The sequence below is a fragment of the Rhinopithecus roxellana genome, chromosome 8, assembly GCF_007565055.1.
Source record: "Rhinopithecus roxellana isolate Shanxi Qingling chromosome 8, ASM756505v1, whole genome shotgun sequence".
In the NCBI taxonomy this organism is placed as follows: Eukaryota; Metazoa; Chordata; class Mammalia; order Primates; family Cercopithecidae; genus Rhinopithecus; species Rhinopithecus roxellana.
The window spans coordinates 7,232,409-7,251,094 of record NC_044556.1 but is presented as its reverse complement, the minus strand read 5'-3'; the positions used below and the strand labels follow the sequence as shown (position 1 = coordinate 7,251,094).

The 18,686-nt window shown below is 58.9% G+C and overlaps 2 protein-coding genes and 1 long non-coding RNA gene across 9 annotated transcripts in view; 1 reads left to right on the top strand and 2 right to left on the bottom strand.

Moving 5' to 3' along the window:
* BTBD2 (BTB domain containing 2) overlaps window positions 1-10,331 on the top strand; it is a 31,154-nt gene extending 20,823 nt beyond the window's left edge. For 3 of the 4 annotated variants that reach the window (XM_030934895.1, XM_030934898.1, XM_030934897.1), the window contains exons 3-10: window positions 2,158-2,314; window positions 3,302-3,481; window positions 4,516-4,621; window positions 5,142-5,339; window positions 7,836-8,028; window positions 8,447-8,534; window positions 8,733-8,879; window positions 9,058-10,331. In XM_030934895.1, coding sequence (XP_030790755.1) covers window positions 2,158-2,314; window positions 3,302-3,481; window positions 4,516-4,621; window positions 5,142-5,339; window positions 7,836-8,028; window positions 8,447-8,534; window positions 8,733-8,879; window positions 9,058-9,219 — 1,231 coding nt within the window. In that variant the 3' untranslated portion in view covers window positions 9,220-10,331. The remainder of the gene's footprint in view (window positions 1-2,157; window positions 2,315-3,301; window positions 3,482-4,515; window positions 4,622-5,141; window positions 5,340-7,835; window positions 8,029-8,446; window positions 8,535-8,732; window positions 8,880-9,057) is intronic. The other variant, XM_030934896.1, reaches the window with a different exon arrangement.
* On the bottom strand, window positions 4,977-6,296 carry LOC115898973. Its single transcript, XR_004058606.1, has 2 exons — window positions 6,247-6,296; window positions 4,977-5,452 (listed from the first exon to the last, which is right to left on the bottom strand). It is a non-coding gene; the product is annotated as an uncharacterized LOC115898973 (long non-coding RNA).
* A 5,765-nt stretch (window positions 10,332-16,096) lies between the features above and the next one.
* The window catches only part of CSNK1G2 (casein kinase 1 gamma 2), a 36,888-nt gene continuing 34,298 nt past the window's right edge, over window positions 16,097-18,686 (bottom strand). For 3 of the 4 annotated variants that reach the window (XM_030934892.1, XM_030934894.1, XM_030934893.1), the window contains 7 exons: window positions 18,329-18,563; window positions 18,170-18,255; window positions 18,015-18,099; window positions 17,791-17,939; window positions 17,601-17,684; window positions 17,420-17,526; window positions 16,097-17,289 (listed from right to left, as the gene is read on the bottom strand). In XM_030934892.1, the coding sequence (XP_030790752.1) occupies window positions 17,235-17,289; window positions 17,420-17,526; window positions 17,601-17,684; window positions 17,791-17,939; window positions 18,015-18,099; window positions 18,170-18,255; window positions 18,329-18,563 (801 nt within the window). In that variant the 3' untranslated portion in view covers window positions 16,097-17,234. The remainder of the gene's footprint in view (window positions 17,290-17,419; window positions 17,527-17,600; window positions 17,685-17,790; window positions 17,940-18,014; window positions 18,100-18,169; window positions 18,256-18,328; window positions 18,564-18,686) is intronic. The other variant, XR_004058605.1, reaches the window with a different exon arrangement.

The following is an 18,686-nucleotide window of genomic DNA, read 5'->3' as shown; positions in this document are numbered from 1 at the left end:
TCCTGTGCAGTGAGGGGTTCCTGTGCAGTGAGGGGTTCCAGAGGCACCTTTTTTTTTCTTTCTTTTTCTGAGATGGAATCTCGCTCTGTTGCCCAGGCTGGAGTGCAGTGGTGTGATCTCAGCTCACTGCGACCTCCGCCTTCCTGATTCAAGTGATTCTCCTGCCTCAGCCTCCTAAGTACCTAGGATTACAGGCGTCCACCACCACACCCAGCTCATTTTTGTGTTTTCAGTAGAGACAGCGTTTCTCTATGTTGGCCAGGCTGGTCTCAAACTCCTGGCCTCAGGTGATCCACCTGAGAAAAAGTTTTCTTTTTTTTTTTTTTATTTGGAGTAGCACTTTGCCACCATGGCTGGAGTACAGTGGCTCAATCCTGGCTCACTGCAACCTCTGCCTCCCGGGTTCAAGTGATTCTTCTGCATCAGCCTCCCGAGCAGCTGGGACTACAGGCGTGCGCCACCATGCCTAGCTAATTTGTGTATTTTTAGTAGACGGGGTTTCATCATGTTGGTCAGGATGGTCTTGATCTCCTGATCTCATGATCCACCTGCCTCAGCCTCCCAAAGTGCTGAGATTACAGGCATGGGCCACTGTGCCCAACTGAAAAAAAATATGTTTAGAGATAGGATCTCCCTATGCCCACACTGGTTCAGGCAACTCCTGGCCTCAGGCAGTCCTCTCACCTCTGTCTCCCAAAGTGCTGGGAATACAGATGCGAGCCACTGCTCCAGGCTGGAGACAATTTTTTTCTTTTTTTTTTTTTTGAGATGGAGTCTCCCTCTGTGTCCCAGGCTGGAGTGCAGTGACTTGATCTTGGCTCACTGCAACCTCCGCCTCCTGGGTTCAAGCGATTCTTGTGCCTCAGCCTCCCGAGTAGCTGGGATTACAGGTGCGTGCCACCACGCCTGGCTAATTTTTGTATTTTTCGTAGGGAGGGGGTTTTACCATGTTGACCAGGCTCGTCTCTAAATCCTGGCCTCAAGTGATCCGCCTGCCTTGGCGTCTCCAAGTGTTGGGATTACAGGCGTGAGCCACTGCACCTGGCCATGTGCTTCTTTTTTTTTTTTTTTTTTTTTTGAGACGGAGCCTTCCTTTGTCGCCAGGCTGGAGTGCAGTGGCCAGATCTCAGCTCACTGCAAGCTCTGCCTCCCGGGTTCAAGCGATTCCCTTGCCTCAGCCTCCTGCGTAGCTGGGATTACAGGTGCCCGCCACCACGCCCAGCTAATTTTTGTATTTTTAGTAGAGACAGGGTTTCACCATGTTGGTCAGGCTGGTCTGGAACTTGTTGACCTCAGGTGATCTGCCTGTTTTAGCCTCCCAAAGTGTGGGGATTACTGGCGTGAGCCACCAGGCCCGGCCTTTGCTTCTATTTTTGATCGGCCCAACTTCTGATCTGTATTCAGTGTGGGCCACTGGCTGGCATCGTGTTCAGTGTGGTGTGGGCCACTGGCTGGCATCGTGTTCAGTGTGGTGTGGGCCACTGGCTGGCATCGTGTTCAGTGTGGTGTGGGCCACTGGCTGGCATCGTGTTCAGTGTGGTGTGGGCCACTGGCTGGCATCGTGTTCAGTGTGGTGTGGGCCACTGGCTGGCATCGTGTTCAGTGTGGTGTGGGCCACTGGCTGGCATCGTGTTCAGTGTGGTGTGGGCCACTGGCTGGCATCGTGTTCAGTGTGGTGTGGGCCACTGGCTGGCATACAGTAATAGCGTCCATGATTATCCATGAGCCTAATTAGTGTGTTGGGTTCTGTGATCCACCCAGAAGTGGTCGAGGTTTTTGGTGGGGCCTGAGGTGGGGAACCAAGAGTTCCTCATGGAAAAGGCGCCCAAGGGGGAGACACCCAGCTCCCAGTGCCCTCTCCTGGGGCATCCCGGGAAGAACGACACAGGCCGTGTAGACGCTTCCGGGTGTGCTGTGTGGATGGGTTCAGCCTCGTTTTCATGGGTGACTGCCTTGCCAAGTATTGTCCCTGAGTCAGAGGGCAATAGACAAGGGCTAATTCTGGAAGGTTCCTCCGGGAGCCTGATGTGGGGCGTTTGGGCCCTGCAGGCTCAAGGGCAGGCGGCCAGGTCTAACGGTCTGAGTGGTCCTCTGATGCTCTCCCCTGGGGGCGGGCATGGTGGTCCCATCTCACGGCCACCCTCGTTGCCTCTGCAGGTTTCTCTACTCGGACGAGGTGCAGATCGGCCCGGAGACGGTGATGACCACGCTCTACACCGCCAAGAAGTACGCGGTGCCAGCGCTGGAGGCCCACTGCGTGGAGTTCCTCAAGAAGAACCTGCGAGCCGACAACGCCTTCATGCTGCTCACGCAGGTGGGCGGGGACCGGCACGGGACGGGGCGGGGCCGGCACGGGGCGGGGGCGGGGCCAGGCCTGGCTGGAGGCGGGACGGGGTGGGGGCGGGCCCGGGCTGGAGGCGGGGCCGGGGCGGGCCCTGGAGGCCGCAGGATCCTGCTTGGTAGTAAAACGTGTTTTGGGCCGGGCCCGGTGGCTCACGCCTGTAATCCCGGCACATTGGGAGGCTGAGGCGGGCGGATCACCTGAGGTCAGGCGTTCCACACCAGCCTGGCCAACATGGCGAAATCCCATCTCTACTAAAAATGCAAAAATGAGCCAGGAGTGGTGGCGGGCACCTGTAATCCCAACTAGTCTGGAGGCTGAGGCAGGAGAATCCCTTGAACCTGGGAGGCGGAGGTTGTAGTGAGCTGAGACTGCACCACTGCACTCCAGCCTGGCAACAAAGCGAGATTCCACCTGAAAAAAAAAAAGTGTCTTGGACTTGTCTATGATACTTTAAAAGTTATTGGCAGGGCGCGGTGGCTCATGCCTGTCACCCCAGCACTTTGGGAGGCCCAGGAGGGAGGATTGCTTGAGGCCAGGAGTTCTAGACCAGCCTAGGCAACATAGGGAGACCCCATTTCTACAAAAAATAGAAGAAAGATACAGGCTGTGCATAGTGGTTCATGCCTGTAATCCCAGCACTTTGGGAGGCTGAGACAGGCAGATCACCAGAGGTGAAGAGTTTGAGACCAGCCTGGCCAACATGGTAAAACCCATCTCTACTAAAAAAAAAAAAAAAAAAAAAAAAAGAATTTCATAAATTAGCCAAGCATGGTGGTGTGTGTCTGTAATCTCAGCTACCTGGGGCACCAAAGCAGGAAGATTGCCTGAGCCCAGGAGGTTGAGGCTGCAGTGAGCGGAGATGGTGCCACTGCACTCCAGCCTGAGTGACAGAGTGAGACCCTTTCAAAAAAAGTAAAATAATTTTTTTTTTTGAGACGGGTTTCTCTTGTTGCCCAGGCTGGAGTGCAATGGCATGATCTCAGCTCACTGCAACCTCCGCCTCCAGGGTTCAAGCGATTCTCCTGCCTCAGCCTCCAGAGTAGCTGGGATTACAGGCCCCCACCACCACGCCGGGCTAAAGAAAAAGAAAAAAAAAAAAAAGAGAGAACTTTCCGTCTCTCTCTAAGGAAATGTCAGGTAGACAGTGCAGGGCCGGGGATCTCAGGGGACCCTAGTTGGGCTCTGTGCAGCCCAACGGGTGGGAGCTGGGGAGGTCGTGCAGGCCAGGGAGGCTGGGAGGAGGACATGGGACCAGGACAGGTGGACGGCCGCTTGGGAGCTGTGAGCTCCTGGTCGGGGGTGGAGGGCGGCCAGAGGGAACAGCAGCACTAGGTTCTCCAATGGGCTTCGGGGGTCCAGCATCCTGGAAAAGACCCAGAACCTTCTTCCTCTCCAACCTGGCAGGTCAGATGCAGAGGATCCCGGACTCCTAGAGGGAGGGGTTTCATGTCTGGGTCATCTGTGGTCGCCTTGCCGGAGGGGCCTCTGCCTGACCTGAGAGGTGCCTGGAGTTCACTCCCCAAGCTTCATCTTGTGGCTGCCTCAGCCTCCCTGCTCCTAAAACCACTGCAAACCCGCTTGAGAGGTGTCCTCGGGGGGAGTGCCTGCAGAAAGGCTTGCCCGCGTCCCTGCTGGCATAGGCCCTTCCAGCACCTTCCACTCACTTAGCCTCCGTTTCCCAAAGAGCACAGGCGATGCCCAGCTCTGTCACCTGTCAGGAGTCATGTCTGCTGTGTGTCTTGGGATGCAGCTGCCAGGGACATGGCCCCTCCCACCACAGGTGGCCAAGGGTGTGCTGTGATCCGGAAGCTTCACCGGGCCGACCCTGCCGCACGGGGTCTGGGCCCCGCTGCCCCCCAAGTGCAGCTGCAGTGCCCCTTTTGCCTAAAGCAGCAGGCCCTGCCGACAGGGACCCGAGCATCTTTTTCTTCCTTCCTTGGCCTCTGAGGTCCTGAGAGGGAACTCCCCAACTCTCCCGCCCCACTCAGCGGTCACAGGGGGTTCTCTGGGCCCACAGCAGGCCGGCCTGGTGGCTGAGACCCCAGTGGCTCCTGGCCACGCGCAGGAAGGCCCGTGCGGTCAGGGCTGCATTTGAGCCGGCTCTGCACTGGGGATCTGCCGAGGGCTGGGTGCTGATGTCCCCCCGCGCCCCCATCGATGTCTCTCGCCAGGCGCGACTCTTCGATGAACCACAGCTGGCCAGCCTGTGCCTGGAGAACATCGACAAAAACACCGCAGACGCCATCGCCGCGGAGGGCTTCACCGACATTGACCTGGGTAAGGGTCCAGGAGCCCAGGTGTGGGAATCCCAGCAGGGCCTTGGCAGGAGGGTCTGGGGATTGACAGTGGGAGCTTTGGGCCTGGGGGTTCCCTGGGATAGCTGCACAGGTGAGCTGGGGTCTCACCACTTGCAGTGGGTCAGGAGCTTGGGTCCAGCACAGCCCCAGGGGAGTCTGGGGCCTTGGCCGGGAGGCCACAGGCCAGACCCCACCATCCCAGCTGATGGTGACCATCTCGTCCTCCGATGGCCCATGGTTTTGACTTTGTTGTTAAACAGCTGTTGTCAAAGCTACTCAAGTCTGCCTTGTGGCTAAAAGCAACCACAGCCTAGGAAAATGAAGGGGCATGGTCATGTGTTGATAAAGCTTTATTTATAAACACAAGCACAAGGCCAGGTTTGGGCCACGGGCCGTAGTTGCCAGCCTGGCTTTAACTGTTGGTCCTCACGTTAGTCTCACTGCCTCCTGCAGGGTGGGCAGGGTGTCATGTTCACACAGCCCCTTCCTCCACCCCACAGACACGCTGGTGGCCGTCCTGGAGCGCGACACACTGGGCATCCGTGAGGTGCGGCTGTTCAATGCCGTTGTCCGCTGGTCTGAGGCCGAGTGTCAGCGGCAGCAGCTACAGGTGACACCGGAAAACAGGCGGAAGGTTCTGGGCAAGGCCCTGGGCCTCATCCGCTTCCCACTCATGACCATCGAGGAGTTTGCTGCAGGTAACAGAGCTCAGGGGCTCAGGGGCTGGCTTGGGAGGGGGGTGGCACACAGGTGGGCACCTGGGTACCGAGGATAGCGCCCCCAAGTTCACTGCAGAAAGCCTGGCAGATGCCTGGAGTATAACGATAGGAAGAAACCTGGCTGGTGAGGGCGCGTCCACAGGGCTGTCTGTCAGCCCCGGCCTGGCTGCTCTGTCCCCACTGTACGCATTGCCAGCCCCCTTGCCCCCATGTCCATCCAGCTGTGTTTTGGTGGATCTCCCCAGGAGGGAAGGGAGTCCCCGTCTCGGGCTCTTGTGCTACCTGCTGGTGCAGGTACCAGTGTCCAGGACAAGCCCAGGAAGGCTCTGACATGGCCGGGGCAGCGGTCGTGCTCCCATGAGTGGGCCTCAGGGTCCCCTGCGGCAGGGCCTGGCCTCTGGGGTGACCTGAGGGGCAGCCCTTATGATGCCTCCTGCCCTCATGTGGCTGCTCACTGCCTGACGCCATCCAGCTGTGGAACGTTCCAGAAGGGACTGGGACACTGGGACAGAGCCCTGTGGCTGGTGCACACTCGCCGTCTGGCCTCCCCAGGTCCACATGGCCCCTGCTCTCACTTGACTGAAGGTCGCCAGACTTAGCAACAGGGTCTCAGTCTGTCGCCCAGGCTGGGGTGCAGTGGTGCAGTCACAGCTCACTGCAGCCTCGACCTCCTGGGCTCAAGTGATCCTCCTGCTTCAGACTCCAGAGTAGCTAGGATCACAGGTGCCACCACCACACAAGGCTTATATTTGTATTTTTTGTAGGGACAGGGTTTTGTTATGTTGCCCAAGCTGGTCATGAACTGGGCTCCAGCCATCTTCCCACCTTGGCCTCACAAAGTGCTGGGATTATGGGCGTGGGCCACCAAGCCTGGCCAGATACATACTTTTTAAGAATGGCAGGCGCCTGTAATCCCAGCTACTTGGGAGGCTGAGGCAGGCAGGAGAATCGCTTGAACCCAGGAGGTGGAGGTTGTGGTGAACTGAGATCGTGCCACTGCACTCCAGCCTAGGCAACAAGAGTGAGACTCCGTCTCAAAAAAAAAAAAAAATATTGTTGGCCAGGCTTGGTCATTCACACCTGTAATCCCAGCACTTTGTGAGGCCAAAGTGGGGGGAATCACTTGAGGTCAGGAGTTCGAGATCAGACTGACCAACAGGGTGAAACCCCATCTCTCCTGAAAATACAAAATTAGCTGGGCGTGGTGGCGGGCGCCTGTAAACTCAGCTACGCGGGAGGCTGAGGCAGAAGAACTGCTTAAACCCAGGAGAGGGATGTTGCACTGAGCCAAGATGACCCCATTGCACTCCAGCCTGGGCAACAAGAGCAAAACTCAGTCTCAAAAAAAAAAAAAATTGTTAACAGTGTTTATTCAGTTTTGCTACTCAGCCTTCCTAATTCACTTAACCCATAATGGTCTGTTTCTCGCCAGTTATTAAATTGTGCGTTGGGCTGGCTTGCAGCTGTGGGATGCAGAATTTTTTTTTTTTTTTTTTTTTGAGAAGGAGTCTCGCTCTGTCGCCCAGGCTGGAGTGCAGTGGCCAGATCTCAGCTCACTGCAAGCTCCGCCTCCTGGGTTTACGCCATTCTCCTGCCTCAGCCTCCCGAGTAGCTGGGACTACAGGCGCTGCCACCGCGCCCGGCTAGTTTTTTGTATTTTTTAGTAGAGATGGGGTTTCACCGTGTTAGCCAGGATGGTCTCGATCTCCTGACCTTGTGATCTGCCCGTCTCGGCCTCCCAAAGTGCTGGGATTACAGGCTTGAGCCACCGCGCCCGGCCAGGGATGCAGAATTGAGCTCCCCTTGGCTGATGAGTGATTAGGTCTCAGGTGGGCGGGGCTGCTCTCATTAAAGCAGAGGATGCTGACCGTGTCCCGGCACTCCCGGGGGTGGATGGTGGAGCCCCAGTTCTGCCCCTCCCAGCCACCCCTCCCTGCCCAGAGCCCCTTCATATCCCATGCATGGTCCTTCTGCCTGTCACCACTGCCCACCGGGATTAAGAGCCTGGCTCTTGGAGCCTGCCTGGTGTGCTAGCCATCACCCCTGGGGGGGTAAGCGCTTTGGGAAGGTGGCTGCCTAGGCCCCACTGTGGAGAGGAACCCCCAAGGCTGTTTCTAGAAGCCAGGGCTGCAGCCTGTGGGGTACAGGCCTATCGGGGAGCTGCAGGGACCCTTCCCAGCCAATGACGCTGAGAGAAGAGGCAGTGGAGCCCCCCCTCCCACAGTGAAGTCACGGGTAGTCCCTACGACGGGGCCAGACCCTGAGACATCGCCCCTGAGTGAGCGTATCTGTCAGCCTCTGGTCTGTGCCCTGGGACCTCTCTCCAAAAGCCCAGGCAGCAGGGGCTGTGGCTCTTGGCTGGTCCCCCGGGGAGGGGCTGCCCAGGTCCCGGCACCTTGAAAGTCCGACGCAGCCATCTTAGGGAGAAGGAGCGTGTCCTTCCGGGCCCTCCCCCACGCCCTCACTGTACCACAGGCCCCGCACAGTCGGGCATCCTGGTGGACCGCGAGGTGGTCAGCCTCTTCCTGCACTTCACCGTTAACCCCAAGCCGCGAGTGGAGTTCATTGACCGGCCCCGCTGCTGCCTGCGTGGGAAGGAGTGCAGCATCAACCGCTTCCAGCAGGTGGAGAGTCGCTGGGGCTACAGCGGAACCAGCGACCGCATCAGGTGGGGCTTGGGGTGCAGGTGGGGGGGCGGGCATGGGGGTGGAGGACTCAGGGATGACGGAGGCGGGGGGAGGACGGGCATGAGGTGGAGGACTCAGGGATGACGGAGGTGGGGGGAGGACGGGCCTGAGGTGGAGGACTCAGGGATGACAGAGGCGGGGGGAGGACAGGCATGAGGTGGAGGACTCAGGGATGACAGAGGTGGGGGGTTCTGGGCATGGGGGTGGAGGACTCAGGGATGATGGAAGTGGAGAGTGGGCCTGGGGGTGGCAGACTCAGGGATCATAGAGGCAGAGTAGGGGGGCAGGCATGGGGGTGACAGGACTTGGGGATGACAGAGGTCGGGGGGTGGGCCAGCGCCAGCTCACCTTAGGCTGCCCCTGGGCATCCACACGGCCACCTGTTATCTGCCACGGCAGGTTCTCAGTCAACAAGCGCATCTTCGTGGTGGGATTTGGGCTGTACGGATCCATCCACGGGCCCACCGACTACCAAGTGAACATCCAGGTACCCGGCCCAAGCTGCCTCCCCGGGCCCTCCCGAGGAGGCACTCCGGCCCATGTCCTCTCCCCAACTCCATGGAACCCTGGCCAAACCCCCGGCCCTGGTCCCTGCACTGCCCACCCTGGGCAGGTGGGCTGAGCCTCGAGGGGTCCCTGTCAGCCCTCCCCAGGCCTGGGCCTCCCACCTCCCACCTCCCTGCAGATTATTCACACCGACAGCAACACCGTCCTGGGCCAGAACGACACGGGCTTCAGCTGCGACGGCTCAGCCAGCACCTTCCGTGTCATGTTCAAGGAGCCGGTGGAGGTGCTGCCCAACGTCAACTACACAGCCTGTGCCACGCTCAAGGTGTGCCGCTGGGGAGTGGGGTCCCTCTGTGGGAGTCTCTGGCCCATCCTGAGGCCCCTAGGGCACAGCCAGCTCTCCAGAGGTGCCCACCCTGGCCCAGTTGGGGCCTCGCCCTGGCCACACCTGGGGCATCCCGGCCTGGTGGTCCTTGACCTCCCTGTACCCCTATCCCCCACAGGGCCCAGACTCCCACTACGGCACCAAAGGCCTGCGCAAGGTGACACACGAGTCACCCACCACCGGTGCCAAGACCTGCTTCACCTTTTGCTACGCGGCCGGGAACAACAATGGCACATCCGTGGAGGACGGCCAGATCCCTGAGGTCATCTTCTACACCTAGGCTGCCCGGCACCAACACCGACACCGCCTCCCTGTGCGGGGAAGGCTGGGGCCCCGAGGCCATCTACACCTGGGCTGCCCTGCCGTCGCCCTCCCTCCATGGGGACAGCCGCAGCCCCAGGCCATCATCCGCTACTGGGGCCCCCCACGCGGTGCCAGGCCCAGTGTTCCCCCGGGCCATCTGTCCAGTCCACGCCACCTTTCTCAGCATCAGGAAGGGGTTGCCCTGTGTTCACCACCACGAGTGCGGCTGCTGGATCGGGGCAGCCGGGGAGGTGGCCGGGTCAGTGGCCAGGCCCTGTGGAGACAATCCCTCAGGACTGGGGACAGGGCTGTGCTGGCCTGGGCCAGGGCCCACGGGCCCGCTGCTCAGGGCGCCTGCCCACGTCGTCTGACGGCGGTACGCGGCGTCCCCACGTTTCTTCACTGCACATTGCAATGCATTTGCGATTCCCATTTCTCTGCTAGGAGCCAGCCTGGTGGCTCCGCTCCCAGAGCCATGGGTTCCAGACCTTGCATTCCTTTTGTTCCTGTCCGTTTATTGGGACACTGAGGCCCCACCTGTCACATGCCCCAGGCCACCCAACCCCAGCCTGCAGGGTGTTCCCACTGCCTGGATGCCGGCCAGAGTTCCGCGCAGGATTCAGTGTGGTGATGGCCCCTGCTGGAGAGGCCTAGCCTTGGCCCAGGTGGTGAGCGGTTTGCAGTGTCCGTTCTCATCCACCTGATGGGCCCAGCCAAGGGCCCCCGCTGTCCAGCCTCCCTGGACGGCCCTCGCGGCCCCTGCAGCCCAGCGTGGGACTCAGACCCTGTGCCCCAGAGCTCCCCTGCAGCAGGATGGGGCTCCAGCTGGACCCGACCGGGTCCAGGGGCACTGCTCGCCTGTACATACCGTTGCCCTAGCCCGCCTGGTGCCACGGGAGCCACCCCCAGGTGCTGGGGGACACAACCCCTCCTCACCCCAGGCCACGCCCCCACCCACCCACCCCGCGTGTTTCTGCCGTGACTCCTGGAACCTGCGTCCCCCCAAAGCCATGGGAGGGGTGTCCTCCTCAGACCGCCCCCCAGATGATTTTTTTAAATAAAGAAACGAACACACCTGCCCTGAGCGCATGCTGCTTTGCTCCCCTTCACTCTCTGCCCTGCTGTCCAGGCTACAGTGGGCAAGGGATGTCGTGTGCTCTGAAGAGAGGCCCTGAACCTTGGGTCTGGTTCGCCAGCACTGCAAGACCCTCCTCCTTGAGTACCCACAGCCCACGCTTAAGCCCAGGAGGTTAGGACTGCAGTGAGCAGTGATTGCACCACTGCCCTCCCACCTGGGCAAGAGCAAGACCCTGACTCAACACCTCCCCCCAACCCAAATGCAATGGAAGTGTGTGCCGATTTACACATGGGGAGGTCCTGCTGGCTGCTGGGGGACCGTGGATGTGAGGGACAGAGAGAGAGCAGGAAGTGCTCAGTTCTGGCCTCGACGGCCAGAGGAGTCAAGCCGTTGGCTGCTGCCTCAGGAGCACACATGCAGGGTAAGACATCAAGAAACCCGGCAGCCGGGCGCAGTGGCTCACGCCTGTCATCCCAGCACTGTGGGAGGCCGAGGCAGGCGAATCACCTGAGGTCAGGAGTTCAAGACCAACCTGGCTGACATGGTGAAATCCCGTCTCCACTAAAAACACAAAAATTAGCTGAGCGTGGTGGTGCGCACCTATAATCCCAGCTACTTGGGAGGCTGAGGCAGGAGAATCGCTTCAACCTGGGACGTGGAGGTTGCAGTGAGCCGAGATGTTGCCACTGCACTCCAGCCTGGGTGAGAAAGCAAGACTCCATCCAAAAAAAAAAAAAAAACCCAGCAGCAAACAGTTGCCAGGAGGCCGAAGGCTGAGCAGATTTGCACAGTGTGCGCCGCTGGGAACAGGCAATGGAGACGGAGCCTGGCAGGGTAGGGGGCCTTGCTGAACACCCTGAGGGCCAGGCGTGGTAGCTCACACCTGCAATCCCAGCACTTTGGGAGGCTGAGGCAGGACTGCTTGGAACCAGGAGTTCGAGACGAGCCTGGGCAACACAGCAAGACCCCATCTCTACAAAAATACACATTAGAAGGACCTTGGGCTTCTAATGAAGACATCAGAAGAACCACACACCAGGAGCTAGAGCAACACCCCAGGGGGAGGACAGAACTGAAGCAAGCCCTCATCACTCCAAAACAAAACCCTGGGCCGGGCGCGGTGGCTCAAGCCTGTAATCCCAGCACTTTGGGAGGCCGACACGGGCGGATCACGAGGTCAGGAGATCAAGACCATCCTGGCTAACACAGTGAAACCCCGTCTCTACTAAAAAATACAAAAAACTAGCCAGGCGTGGTGGCAGGGCAGCCTGTAGTCCCAGCTACTCCAGAGGCTGAGGCAGGAGAATGGCGTAAACCCGGGAGGCGGAGCTTGCAGTGAGCTGAGATCCGGCCACTGCACTCCAGCCTGGGCGACAGAGCGAGACTCCGTCTCAAAAAAAAAAAAAAACCATGGTGGGGTCTCAGGGAGCTGCTGTTACACTGGCCCCTGCCAAAAGAAAACACAGCCCTGTGAAGACACAGCAGCATCAGCTTCCACCATCTGTCATTTATAACGTCCACCATCCATTCAAAAATGACAGGCTGGGTGTGGTGGCTCACGCCTGTGATCCCAGCACTTTGGGAGGCAGAGGCAGGCGGTCACCTGAGGTCACGAGTTCGAGACCAGCCTGGCCAACATGGTTAAACCCCCGTCTCTATAAAAATATAAAAATTAGGCCGGGCACGGTGGCTCAAGCCTGTAATCCCAGCACTTTGGGAGGCCTAGATGGGCAGATCACGAGGTCAGGAGATCGAGACCATCCTGACTAACAAGATGAAACCCCGTCTCTAATTTAAAAAAAAAAAAAAAAAAAAAAATTAGCTGGGCGTGGTGGTGGATGCCTGTGGTCCCAGCTACTTGGGAGGCTGAGGCAGAAGAATGGTGTGAACCCAGGAGACGGAGCTTGCCAGTGAGCCAAGATCTCACCACTGCACTCCAGCTTGGGCAACAGAGCAAGACTGTCTCAAAAACAAACAAAAAACATGCAAGGTGAAGCACAGTGACTAAAAACAATGGACAGAGATATGTGGCACAAAGGGTCTAATGTATGTGTAAGTGGAGTCCCAGGAGAGAGAGAAGGCTCAAGCTATATGATAGCCAAAAATCTCCCAAAATGAATGAAAGATGTTGACCCACATATCTTTTTTTTTTTTTTAAGACGGGGTCTCATTCTGCCACCCAGGCTGGAGTGCAGTGGCGTGATCTCGGCTCACTGCAAGCTCCGCCTCCTGGGTTCACGCCATTCTCCTGTCTCAGCCTCCCGAGGAGCTGGGACTACAGGCGCCGCCACCTCGCCCGGCTAGTTTTTTTTTTTTTTTTGAGACGGAGTCTTGCTCTGTCGCCTGGGCTGGAGTGCAGTGGCCGGATCTCAGCTCACTGCAAGCTCCGCCTCCCGGGTTTACGCCATTCTCCTGCCTCAGCCTCCGGAATAGCTGGGACTACAGGCGCCCACCACCTCGCCCAGCTAGTTTTTTGTATTTTTAGTAGAGACGGGGTTTTGCCATGTTGGCCAGGATGGTCTCGATCTCCTGACCTCATGATCCGCCCGTCTCGGCCTCCCAAAGTGCTGGGATTACAGGCTTGAGCCACCGTGCCTGGCCAACAAACTTTGTCAGCGGGACACGGTGGCTCACGCCTGTAATCCCAGCACTTCCAGAGGCCGAGGCGGGTGGATCACTTGAGGTCAGGAGTTCGAGACCAGCCTGGCCAACATGGTGAAACCCCGACTCTACTAAAAACATAAAAATTATCCAGGTATGGTGGCGGGTGCCTGTAATACCAGCTACTCGGGAGGCTGAGGCAGGAGAACTGCTTGAACCTGGGAGGCAGAGGCTGCAGTGAGGCAGAGATCGTGCCACTGCACTCCAGCCTGGGTAACACAGTGAGACCCTGTCACAGACACTTTGTCAACCTGGAATGCCACTCCCGGCAAAAACCTCCTTAAGAAAGGTGAAATCAGTATTTTTTTTAGGGAACGAAAAGCTGAGATAATTTGTCATTTGTTAGCGCCAAAGCTGCACTCGGCCTGGCCTGGTAACTCACACCTCTAATACCAGGGTCACTCGCCCACCTCATCCTCCTAAAGTGCCTGGACAACAGAGCCAGACAGGCAACCCTATCTCTACCTAAGAAAAAAAAAAACACCCAAAACAATTAGCTGGGTGTGGTGGTGCATGTCTCTGGTCCCAGAGACTTGGAAGGCTGAGGTGGGAGGATCCTTTGAGTCCAAGAGGTCGAGGCTCCAGGGAGCTATGACTGCCACTGCACAGCAGCCTGGGCCAGATCCTGTCTTAAAACAAAACAAAACAAACAAGAAAGCAAGCTGCACTGTAAGAAATACTGAGGAAGGTCTTCAGGCTGAAAGGAAATTATCCCAGAGGTCATCTCTGATCGGCAAGAAGAAATGAAGAACATCAGAAAAAGGGTGAACATGTGGGTAAGTAGATAAAACACATGACAGGCACTCCTTATCCCCAAGCTACTGCTGACTCTTACAGGTGCATTATTTCTGCTTTGTCACAACGTATTACAGTGGTACTGGTCTTCCACCCTTGGTCTCACCTTTAAAAAAATTATTTTCGCCAGGCACAGTAGCTCACGCCTGTAATCCCAACACTTGGGGAGGCCGAGACGGGCAGATCACAAGGTCAGGAGATCGAGACCATCCTGGCAAACACGGTGAAATCCCGTCTTTACTAAAAAATTACAAAAAACTAGCCGGGCGAGGGGCGCCTGTAGTCCCAGCTACTGGGGAGGCTGAGGCAGGAGAATGGCGTAAACCTGGGAGGCGGAGCTTGCAGTGAGCTGAGATCCGGCCACTGCACCCCAGCCTGGGCAACAAGAGAGAGGCTCTGTCTCAAAAAAAAAAAAAATTATTTTCGCCGGGCACAGTGGCTCACGCCTGTAATCCCAGCACTTTGGGAGGCCGAGGCGGGCAGATCACCTGAGGTCAGATCGAGACCATCCTGGCTAACAGGGTGAAACCCCATCTCTACTAAAAATACAAAAACAAAATTAGCCAAACGTGATGGTGGGCACCTTGTAATCTCAGCTACTCTGGATACTGAGGTGGGAGAATAGCATGAACCTGAGAGGTGGAGCTTGCAGTGAGCCCAGATCACGCCTCTGCACTCCAGCCCGGGTGAGAGACTGCGACTCCGTTTCAAAAAAAAAAAATTTTTTTTTTTTGAGACAAGGTCTTTTTTTGGAGAGGGAGTCTTGCTCTGTCGCCTGGGCTGGAGTGCAGTGGTGTGGTCTCAGCTCACTGCAACCTCAGCCTCCCGGGTTCAAGTGATTCTCCTGCCTCAGCCTTCTGAGTAGCTGGGATTACAGGCGTGTGCCACCACGACTGGCTAATTTTTGTATTTTTATTAGAGACGGGGTTTCACCGTGTTGGCCTGAGTGGTCTTGAACTCCTGACCTCAGGGGATCTGCCCACCTCAGCCTCCTAGAGTGCTGGGATTATAGGTGTGAGCCACCGCGCCCGCTCTGGTTTAATTTTCCCAGATGCACATTCAATGTGGAGGTTCAGGTCTTTTTCTGCAAAGCCTCCTTGGACAAGAGTCTTAAATGCTAGCTCTATTTCACCTCTTCAAAGACTCCGACACCAGCCCTTCTTGGCCCATCTTCCGCATTCTGTGCCGTGTTCCGCAGTTTCCCATCTTATTTCATCTCCCGCATTCTGTGCCGTGTTCCGCAGTTTCCCATCTTCTTTCATCTCCCGCATTCTGTGCCGTGTTCCGCAGTTTCCCATCTTCTTTCATCTCCCGCATTCTGTGCCGTGTTCCGCAGTTTCCCATCTTCTTTCATCTTCCGCATTCTGTGCTGTGTTTGGCAGTTTCACGTCTTGTTTCATCTTGTTTTCCTGCCCTCAGTGCCTCTCCTCCGACTTTAATGAGGGTCTTTGGCACCTTGCAATTTATTCATTTCCAAAACCAATTCTTTTCTGATGCTTTCTTCCTGAATTCATTTTCGGAGGGCTGTGCATTTCTGTGCTTAGTCTCTGAGTCTCTGATTCGGGATGGTTTTCCGGTCTTCAGTGCTTCCTGGAAGGGACCTCTGTCCCCTTCAGCTTCTTGGTGATTTGTCTTGGGGAGGGTGAGCTTTCTCGGCTGTCACTGGAGGAGTGGAGTTTCCTCCCTGCCCCACCCTCTGCTGCCTTCTCCCCCCTTAAAGCCTTGCAGGAGATGAGTGGGTGGAGACAAAGACCCCACGCAGCATTCGGGGACTTCTGCCTCCACTTCCCTTGCCAGTGCAGCTGCAGCGCGGTGAGAAGGCATGAGACGGAGCCAGGGCTGGCGCTGCCACGGTCTTCACCTGCCTGAAGGTTCCACTGTTCTTCCGGGAGCTATTGCTGATTCCCTTTCCAGTGCCGTGGGCCCCCGTGGGGATGTTTTCTGCCCTGCTGCGTGAACAGAGGGAGTCAAGGAGGCTTTCCGCCATCACAGGCAGCCAGGACCATCCTGCCTGGGCCCTGTCACTGAGCTTTTCGGGCGTATTTGTGTAGCATCGGAGAACAGGACCCCCAGCGCCACAGTTGCACGTATGTGACTTCCCCTTTCCATGGTACATGAACACTCGTCTCCTGCCCTCTCCCCAGACAGAGCCCAGCTCTGCCCTCCACTTCTGTCTTCCTTACCTTCCGCCTCATGAGTTGGTTTCTGTTGTCGGAGGCCGCCGGCCACTCCCGGACTTGTCCTGGATGGGCAGGATGGGGATGGAGACGCTGCCCGTTCCAGGTCAAGCTTCGTGGAAAGTCCAGACACTACACTTGGGTTTGGTTTCATTTTTCTTTTATTTTTTAAAAAAAGCCCCTAAATTCTATGGCTTCAAGGGAGCATCAGAGAAACGTAAATGCCATTTCTGTACACTTGGTAAAGCAAAAACTAGACTCACAGCCACCGCCCTAGGCACGGCCCCAAGCTGCTTCACTCTGCCCAGCAGCCTCCAGGGCACCCCGCTGGGGGGCCGCCCGCCAGTCCAGGGCCGCCCCCAGGTCCCTGCACATACACCTGCGGGGCTGGGCCGGGGGCTTTAAGGCGTTTTGTCTCCGGCTGCTTGCCGGGTGGTGGAGCACAGACGCAGGAAGCCCTGTGCCCACGCGCCCCACACAACAGGGCCCAGGGCCGAGCAGGGCAACACCAGCTGGTCCTCCCACCTCAGGTTCCAGGCGCCGGGGAACAGCCTCCGGGGAAGCAAGTGCATTGAGAGGCACCACCCTGGCAGCGCCCGCCCGCCCCTCGCCGGGGCCAGGCCGGGCAGAGGCTGCAGTGGCCGTGCCCGCGCGCCCGAGCTTTGGTGCAGCATTTTGGTTGCGGAGCCGGCTTCCGCCGCGGGCCCACCCCTGCCTTCCCCTTTGGTTTCAGGGAGGCCTGAGGCACGGCCTCACCCCTGGCAGCAATGCCTGTTCCCTCCCAGGAGGGCCTGGGCAAGACAGCCCCACAGCACCCCTCCAGGCCGGGCCTGCCCTCCCCTCGAGAAAACGGCCTTTGGATCGAGGGAGACAAGCTGGACTTTATGACGCTAACGGGGGCGGCTGGCGGGGCCAGGCCGGGCCTCAGCCAGGGGCCCCCAGATCACACTACTCACTTCAGCAAAGAAACGAAGGGGCAGGAGTGGGGGCAGGTGGGCCTCTGTTTTTCCTTTTTTCCTTGTTTTAAATAGTTAATGCTCTTGGAGGGGAGAACTAGACACAGGTGTAGAAATTTCGGCCAAAGTCTTACGTGAAGGAAGTGACCCCACGTCCCGGGGGTGGGGCCGCCGGCTGAGCCAGGTGCGGCCCCTGCAGTCTGCGTTCTGGCTTCCGGCCAGGGTTTGGCCCTGGGCCGCTGTGTGTAGGCCCCGAGGGCCTCGCACAAGCTCGCGCCCCAAGGGGCTGCGCGGAGAAGATTCAGGGGGCTGCACGCGCCCGGGGTCACTTGTGTCGCTGCAGCGATTTTCTCTTTCTCCTCTTGAAGAAACAGCAGCATCTGGGGAGGGAGGTGGCAGAGGTAGGAGGAGCGGGGTGCGGGGAGGGGCAGCCCAGGCCTCAGGCCCTCCCACCCCCATGGGGACCCAGGGCACCCCCACCTCCCTGAAGCCACCGCCGCAGAACCTTACTTGGTTTCATCGGCCACCTCCACCTCTGCAGGCGCCGTGATGGGGGCGTTGGAGTGACCAGCCGTGGGGTCGTCCGCGTTCAGCTCCCCGTTGGTGGAGTTCAGCGCCTGGCGGGGGCAGTAGGGGGTCACGCTGGCCGCCCGGGCCCCTCCCTGGGGCGTGGGTCCCGCCCGGGCCTCACCTGGTTTTTGCTGTGCGGCTGGCCTTTGTCCCGGAGCTGAGGCTGGGAGGGCAGGTCGGTGTGGACGGTGCCGATGGGGGTCGGCTGTGGGTGAATGAGCAGGGCTCAGGATGGGCTGCAGTGCCGGCTCCCATCTCCTGCAGGGCGGTTTCCTGGTCCACCTCCCCACACACCGGGGCCCCCCACCTACCAGGGGCTTCCCGGCCCAGTCGTACTCATAGTCGAACACGAAGCCGCTGCGGTCGAAGAGGTCGGTGAAGAGCTTCCGCAGGTAGTCATAGTCCGGCTTCTCGAAGAAGTCCAGGCGCCGCACGTAGCGCAGGTACGTGGCCATCTCCTCTGCAGAGAGAGTGCCAGCGGGGCCTCGGCGGGGGTGGGGCACGGGGTGGGGGCGGGGACGCAGGGACCCCTTACCTGGGAAGTTCTCGCAGAGTACCTCGATGGGCGTGGCGCGCTTGGTGTCCCCGATCTTCTGGTATCGCTCCTTGAGCGTGTCGGCCTGCGGGGGTCTGCAGTCAGCCTTGCTCCCGCCCTGTGTCCCCGCCCGCCCGCCCGGCCCCCGCGCCCACCTTGAGCCCCTGCCAGGGGAGGCTGCCGCGCAGGAAGTACATGAACATGTGGCCCAGCGCCTCCAGGTCATCGCGGCGGCTCTGCTCTGCGGGAACAGGGGCGCAGCCTCAGCGGGGCCCGGGCGCCCACCCCCCTCCGCGCGCGCCCGCGCAGCTCACCCTTGCCCAGGTGCGTGTTGATGCTCATGTATCGCGCCGTGCCCGTCAGGCTCTTGTGCTCGCGGTACGGGATGTGCTTCTTGGTCTCGGGGTCGATGTACTCCTTGGCCAGCCCGAAGTCGATGATGTGGATGGCGTGCTGCCGCTTGGTCCCCGGGCGGCCCACCAGGAAGTTCTCGGGCTTCACGTCCCGGTAGATGAGGCTCTTGGTGTGCACGTACTCCATGCGCGTGATCTGCAGGGGGCAAGGCGGTGTCGGCCGGGCCCCTCCCCGGCCCCCGCGCTCCCCTCCAGGGCCACCCTCTTCCCCCGGAGCCCGCCCGCCCCCGGCCCGGCCCGCCCCGGCCCCCGCCCCTCC